At 42.2% G+C, this 8,070-nt stretch overlaps 1 protein-coding gene across 1 annotated transcript in view; it reads right to left on the bottom strand.

The window, feature by feature from the left end:
* Positions 1 to 1,230: 1,230 nt before the first annotated feature.
* Positions 1,231 to 8,070, bottom strand: part of si:ch73-139j3.4 (tetraspanin-19) — a 10,209-nt gene continuing 3,369 nt past the window's right edge. The window contains exons 3-8 of the mRNA XM_050046075.1: positions 6,704 to 6,816; positions 4,956 to 5,030; positions 4,648 to 4,743; positions 4,363 to 4,560; positions 4,088 to 4,171; positions 1,231 to 2,156 (exon numbers count right to left, since the gene is read on the bottom strand). Coding sequence (XP_049902032.1) covers positions 1,911 to 2,156; positions 4,088 to 4,171; positions 4,363 to 4,560; positions 4,648 to 4,743; positions 4,956 to 5,030; positions 6,704 to 6,816 — 812 coding nt within the window. The 3' untranslated portion in view covers positions 1,231 to 1,910. The remainder of the gene's footprint in view (positions 2,157 to 4,087; positions 4,172 to 4,362; positions 4,561 to 4,647; positions 4,744 to 4,955; positions 5,031 to 6,703; positions 6,817 to 8,070) is intronic.

Raw genomic sequence — 8,070 nt, 5'->3', positions numbered from 1 at the left:
AGATAATATTTAAAAAAAACTCATAATATAAATCTAAAATTCAAAATACAAACATGTTAAGTAAACTTACAATAGTTTGATTTTACTGAATCATGCACTCAAAGTATCTTAAAAATAAATTAAAAAAAATATGACAGAAATAAAACTAATTTTCTGTTTGGTAGATTCCAATAGATCTAATGAGTACATATTATATAATGATTAAATATGACAATTCTAAGTATACAATCATATTTTAAAATAAACAAATCTGAGCAACATCTTACCGCAGAGTGTGTTGAGACAGATCAGAGGAAGCAGCTTCATGCTGATGTTCAGCAGACGATCAGTCAATGTGATGAAGGCAAAAGTGTGTCATTGCAATGAAAAGGTCACCACAGCTTCACCTCACCAGATACACGACAACAGGATGTGACATCATGAAGGAAACTACAGAACAAAAACAAACAAAAAAAAAAAAAGGATTAAAACTACAATACAGCTGAAGTGTTAGTATTAAAACAAATTATTAGGGGAGCTTTATTATGGTCTTTGTCAACATTGTAAATCAAAAAGAATTACAACATATATGCCTCAGTACCATGTTCAGGATTGAGTTTTGACCAGGGGTGTCAAACATGTGGCCTGCGGGCCAGAACTAGCTGCTCAGAGAGTCCCATCAGGCCCACTGGATGACTTATAATAATGCACGTGTTAAAGCTAAGAGATGTCAGATATCAGGAGCAAGTTAAACACCAAGTACGTCATGTAAAATGCTGCTTCAGTGGCTTTCCCCCCCGACATAAAATACAGGGTTTAAACTGTTCTGAAAGTGGAGAAAAGCAAAGTTAAAAATTGTCAAGGAAAATTGAGAGGACGTCGATTGAGAACAGCCTCATTAGCAGCTTCTACAGCACTCGCCATTGTTATTACTCCTCATTGGTTCGGGCGTACCACATGACAACTGAGTAACCGCTGTTTTATGTCAGGATGCTAGACGAATCAGTCAACTCAGTGTAGTGGGCGGATTCAAGGGTCTGGACCCGGGCAATGATTACGATGGTTCTATGAAAACGTTAATCCTGAAACAAAAAGTTCCAAGAATACTAAACTGCAATGGTTCAAGAGCCAGAGATAATGTGGTGGAAAAGGGGTGAAAGTGCAGTCACATCTGTAAACTGCATCCTAAATGTGACACCATTCCACATCTGCTCTCAGTCCAGGTTCAGATTCAGACACTACAGTCACATCATGTTACATCTGCTTTATTTAGTGAAGAAGTTACAAATTACAACACATTTAAAATAACAAATATCACGGCATCTTATGCAACTGGATGCTACACTATTCACATGGTGGGTATCGAACAAAGTACTCTATTGTTGTCACTCTCAGGTCGACACGCCCCCAGTTTGGAAGAGAAGCAGCCAGGAGTCTGACAGAGAAGCTGAGCAATGTCCTGCTGCAGATGCAGGTAGCAGCAAAATGTTTAGGGTGCTTTCAGACATAGAGTCGTCTCCTTTGGTCTGAATCAGGGACTCATGTTGTTCCAAAGTTGTATAATTGCCTAGAGTTGGTTCGTGTTCTCACGGCAGCATTTACAAGCGGACCAGATCAAACAATACACATCACTAGTAGATAATGAGGTAATGTATTTTAATGGTTTTACAGTGATGTAGTAAAACTGTTAATAACAACATGGATAACTGTCATATTTAACATCAGTCATGCAGATATTTTGATCAGACGCCCCAAAATATCAGCAGCAAAATGATTTAAATCCCCGTCATCCGAGTTCACCATCATTATTTATTTTTATATTTCCATTCTGAAAAAAGAAGAAGAAACACTGACGTTTTTTTTCACAACTTCAAATGTTATTAATGTTCAGTGTAAAATATGAGCAGCTGTAATCAGAAAAGATCAGCCTTTCAGTTCGAAGTCTGTTGATGACCCTGTGCTGGCTCCAAGTATATTTCGTTGTAGGTCGAGTATTCATTTTGATAAGCCGGGTGGTTGGGGTCTGTGTAACCATCACCATCGATGTAGCCGTAGTTCTGCTCTCCGTAGGTCACAGCATCTTCAGGCTCGTCCAGAGGTTCTTTATCAGCCTTTTTCAAAGCTGCGTTCCTGCCAAGATCACGGTACAGACACACCGTGATGACAATCAGAATCACCTGCAGAGAGACGGGAGACAATATGTCCATGTGAAGATATTAAATGAGCAAATGTGAGTGTGTTAAAGGTCCAGTGTGTCGGATTTAGAGGAATATATTGGCATCCAGTGTATTCTCATAGAACGGTTCGTATGATATCCTATGAATTTGCGCCCCATGAATGAAGTTATGTCCTTAATGTACAGTTTCGTAATAGACGAACAGTTACGGAGGTTAGGCTCAGGCAATAAAAGTTACTGTGGTTAGGTTTAAGGAAAAAAAACATCGTGAGGAAGTACCTTGAAATCACTCAACGTTCACACGAATCCGAAGACACAATTCCAGCTGAATTTTTTGGGACCCATCCACCGCGATCCGGACCTGGATAAGCGGAGGACGACGAGTATGAGTACGAGATCCACCGACCCAAACTGCCTCTTACAAATGCTCGGGTCTGCTTCCTTGTTTATTTACGTCAGTCACTGCTCTTGGTCACGTGATCGCAGCCTTTCAAACTACATCGGATATGTACGAATTGGGGTGCCTTGCTTTTCGTAGGCAAACATACAAAGAATTTGTGAGAACGGCCGATGGCATCAACGGAATATAATATAATAAGTGTGTTTTCTTTAGTGTATAATCACCTGAGAATAAACAGCGTTGTGTTTACCTGAGAATGAGTCGTTTATATCGACCTACAAAGCGGGTCCTTGTTTATGGACATCGTCGTGTTGTGCCGCCATGTTTCTACAGTAGCCCAGAATGAATGAACAAACACTGGCTCTAGGTAGGGCCATTTGCGTTTTTAACATGAAACTGTGTCATTCAGTGTTTTTACTGGTTTAAATCACCTTGTGTGTTTGTTTTAGAGAGGAAGAGAGCTCTGTGGATAATTCAGCGCTTGGTAAAAAGCTCCTGAACATTTGGATCAGAAAAAGAGTGAGCACACAAAATAATAGCCCTTTTTACACAGAGATGGCGCTATAGGGTCGATACAAAGGCCTTTGTATTTTCACTCAGAACCAGACGACTGCGTCATCATGTTGCTTCAATGCGTGATTATAGACAGCATCCTGGCATTGCAGATTCAAAGGATGGCCGTGACATGTCACACAACAGCGTCAGTTTCTAGTGTGACATATAACAAATGCGTCAGCAGCACTTTATGAACAAGAACGATAGCATTAACATGACAATAACAATCATTTACTGTCCCTGTTACATGGCAACTGATCTCTTTCTCTGCTCGGAGGGTACGGAGCTCCTGTCATTGTTTTACCGATTTGTGGACATTTTTAGCAGCTGTTCTTCTTCGAGTTAGCCGCTAACTGCTATCAGCTACTTTTCAAATGTCCTGTGGTGGGTCATACATATAATATGTTGTCAAAAAGTCTGTTACCACATCTGTTCCCGGCTCATAGGCAAGACCACTCTGGCCCCCCATTCCACAATCGTACCTTATATACGGAGCAGTGAGGCAGCATAACGGCTCGTTATTCCTGCCTTGAACCGGCAGTGTAAAAGGGGCTGACAGCATGTTGTGGGTGAGCCGCCTGTTCCCAACATCGTCGGAGAAACACTGATTTGTATTGTAAAACTGCTTTTATCAGTGTTTGAGGATAATTTATCTCCCGGTAAAAACCTCCTGGACAATGAACACTGAAGGAATTCTAACCAGGAGAAGTTTCAGCTGGTTGCAATCTGCAATCCTTACTGCTAGATGCCACTAACTCCTCCTTAATTTTTACACACTGAACTTGTAAGGACAGATTTACACAGAAGGTGTGAACAAATGCTCAGAGAGAGAGAACATTAGTCTTTTGTGCCCCCTAGAGGCCACTGAGCTTGGTACAGCTCATCACAGAGGAGAACAGAAAGAAGGACACAGCATGAAGCCATTAAAATGCACCGCTCTGTCTTTTCTCTGTCCAGACAGGTTCTTGTTATATTACCTGGATTAACATGACACTGACGTCGAAGCCGAGGATTGTCATGATGTTTTCCTGCAGCCAGTTACTGAACTTCGGTTTGCAGCCCTGCAACAAACACACATTATCCTGATGAACAAAACATCCTGATAGGGTTGAAGCCGTACCGTGAAACCAGATATCATGGTATGAAAATTGGTAGTTTTCATAACCTGCACATTGCATCTTAAACTGTCCTGGTATTACATTTCTGCGTCCTATAAATATATATGCAGTACACTGACAGTATAGATGAGTACCTGAACATATGAGCTGTTTCCCCGGCCGAACAGCGGGGCGGTAAAGTTCAGCAGCTCTGAGCACCAGGGCGAGTCATCACTGCGACTATACGATTTGAAACAGGAACAAGGAAGAACGTCCGGACCCGTCAGGTTCAGACTCTGGATGTAAGAGTTCTTCAGCCAATCAGCAGGGCCCATCTTGCCACAGCACTCATCCTGTCAACAGTAAACCAAACAGGCACGTTCATTTGATCACGTCATTAAGTCAGCAGGAATACAACCAGCGACAGACGAGAGACTCACGTAGTTTTGTACTTTGTCCATCAGTCTGTCGTCTCTGTTGCTGCCTCTGTACTGAACGATGATCTGATCCACTGTGTCGTCCACAGTCTGCTCAAGCTGATCACACATCACATGTTACATAATACATATATCACATTATGTATGTTATTTATTACAGGTGCATCAACACATAAAAAGTGAGAAACTAACACAATTTAACAGCTGAAATAATCTCCTAGAGCCGAAAATAATGTCTGTACATATAGTTCTTTCTGTTGGACCAACTGTGGTGTTTACAAGTTCTGCCCACCAAAATAAAAGCCTGTCACCTTGTCTCTGTTTAGGAGCAGCAGCAGTGTGACGAACAGCTGACCCAGGACCAGGATGATGATGAAGCCCATGAACTGAAGAGGACGAGTCACAGAATGAGTGATTAAAATTCATCTTTACGGTCAGTAAAACAATATATCTGTTAAATTTGGGATTTATTACATTGAGCAACTCTGGTGGACGTCAGGCGGCCATGTTTGTTTGGTTTCCAGGAACTTAACTATGTCACAAGAGTAATTATGACTTGGATGTTATAAACTGATAATTACATAAATGCATAAAAGAAGTTAAGTGGAGCAGGGATGACGTTTTTGTCATGTGGCAAAATCTGAGGCTGAAAAATGAAGCCAACGCAGAGGTTCCAAAAACTGCAGTTCGGGTAATGGCCACTAGAGGCTGGCTCCAAAACAGAGTCAATCTCCATGAACACCTGTGTAAAAATGCCACACCTTTACAGCAGAAATAAACATGTTTACAGCATGGTACAAAAAATGTACCACCATTTCAACATCCGTGATAACTGTACGGCGGGGAAAGTGTTTTTATAAATCACCAATTACATTTATGTTTTATTATGGCCCAAAGTTAATGCGTATTTAAGGGCGGGGCCACTTAAATGACAGGTTGCATGAGAGTCGTTACTACCACTCGCTGCAGCCTGTTAGACAGAAAAGTGAATATACTTATTATATCTTTTGCTGCTGCACTCCAAAAGTTGAACTCTGTTTATTTGAGGGCACAACCGTCGCACCCAAAAAAATAGGTGCTTGGGAAAATCTTTACTTAGGTAAGCAATCAAGTGAAAATTTGGGTGGATGTTCTCATAGACTTCAATACAATCAGACTTCTTTTTGCAACCAGTCTCCCCCTGCTGGCCATTAGAAAGAGTGCAGGTTTAAGACACTTCATAAGATTTGACATTGGCTTCACTTTTCAGAGCCAGAGGCTACATCCACTTCATTTAGGGTGTTTTCAGACCTAGAGTTGTCTTGCTTTAGTCCAAATCAGGGACAAATTTTGTTGTATAATTGCCTAGAGTTGGTTCATGTTCTCACGGCAGCATTTACAAGAGGACCAGATCAAATGCCTTGTGTGAGAAAGCTGCTCTTGATTGGTCAGAATTTCCATGTGGGAAAAATCCAGGAAGTAAAGCAAACGTTGAAGAAGAGTACACTTGCAAGATAAATGTGACACTTTCTAATGTCACAATGGAGGGACAACTACGCAGGTTGATTTTAGCGCTGCTCATCGTGGACTATATTGCTGTCATTGTTCATTTTAGTCAAACCATACAGTTTGAAAACGAGGCGCGGCTCCAACTAGAAAACAATGTTTTGATGCATTGGATGTGCTGAATGTGCATATTAAGGCAGTACAGGAGGAGGTGCACATTAATAATCCTCCAGGACTGTAACATGCTCATGTTTAACCCAAACAATGTGTCATGTGACTGCAGTTGCTTCAGATCCAGGTCGGAACACCTTCTCACCACAAACCAACCGCACATGAGTTCGTTTGTAACCAGACTGAGACCACCTCTTCAAGAAGGTCTCAGTTGTTTTGGTGCACACCTGAGTTTGATTGTTGTGTTCACACCTGCCCAAATGAACCGCACTGAGGGGGCAAACGACCTTGAGTTTGACTGAACGGAACCAAACATGGCAGGTGTGAAAGCCCCCTTATACACTTAATGGACCCTGGTGATCACAGAACAGAGGTTACATCAGTGGTTACAGGTGAGACTCACCACCAGCAGCAGGACTCTTTTCTCTTTTTCAGCTCCGACACATCCAACAATACAGACCACTAAGGCCACTCCACCAATCAGCAGGAGCCCCACCCCCACTATCTGCAGCTCTTCTGTACACACACACACACACACACACACACACACACACACACAATGGAATTATTAGTATTGATTATATTGTTTTAGATCTCCAATATTACTTCTTAATTGTATCAGTCATTCTGCAGTTTATTCCCAGGGGGACTAATGTTTTGTAACAATAAAATTGTACTACTGGCACTAAACTGTTGTACTTGTAGTCAGCTTTGTAATTTAGCGTGCTTTCATGATGTTTCACTAAGCTAACCAGTAACTTCACATCGCCTGCCATAGTTTACCGTTGTTCACTTACACATACTACCATCGTTGTTTTGACACAAAGCTGGTCGAAAATTGGCAAAGTGACCTTTTAATAAATGAATCTGTTGATAGTGCAGCTTGTTCTCATTCCGAAATCATCAGATACCACCGCTTTGTGAGTGATTTAAGTGTCAGACACAGACGCCAAAAGCTACCTTTCTCGGCGGTATGCAACACATTCTCACTCTGACCTCGTCACATATTCACGTTTGGTCATGGACCTTCCACGTCCAGATACAATGTGCAAGGTAACGGCTACCGGCTGCATATAAGGACGGCTTCTTTCGTCAGTGTCTGACGCCGCAAGTCACTGTCCAAGTGCCCGANCAGATACAATGTGCAAGGTACCCTGGGTGTGTTGGTTGTTGACATTCTGGGACGCCATGTGAAGTTCTGCCTGTTACATGCATTGTCTGTTTTCAAAATACACTTCTGTTTTCACAGGAAATTTAACATTTGCTTACAGTCTCGCGAACTGACGTTTTTTCTCCTCCAACAACGCACGTGGTTAGGTTAAGGCACAAAAACACATGGTTAGGTTTAGGAAAAAAGAACAGAGTTTGGCTTTAGAATCTTACGGGACACGAACACCACTCTCTCGGATGAAAGTTGGTGTTTGCTGGACCCATCTACCACCTTAACTTTCATCCTTGTCCTGCCATGTTCCCCCCTGAAGCCGCCAAAGTGCCATTAAAATGTAACGGCTACTGGCTGCATATAAGGACGGCTTCTTTCGTCAGTGTCTGACGCCGCAAGTCACTGTCCAAGTGCCCGATTTGGACGACTTTGGATTGAGGCATCAGTATGACACCTGTCACAGAAGTATGATACGCTGGTGGTCAGCATCAGTTTGAAACACTGCCAGTAATGACGTAATGTAAGGAGCTGGAAAGTCCTTACAGGGCTGGTGGGGGGGGGGGGGGGGGGGGGGGGTGGAGGGCTTCAACAAACACCAACTGTCACCT

The sequence above is a fragment of the Epinephelus moara genome, chromosome 6, assembly GCF_006386435.1.
Source record: "Epinephelus moara isolate mb chromosome 6, YSFRI_EMoa_1.0, whole genome shotgun sequence".
NCBI classification, from domain to species: Eukaryota; Metazoa; Chordata; class Actinopteri; order Perciformes; family Serranidae; genus Epinephelus; species Epinephelus moara.
This window is presented reverse-complemented; position numbering and strand designations above follow the sequence as displayed.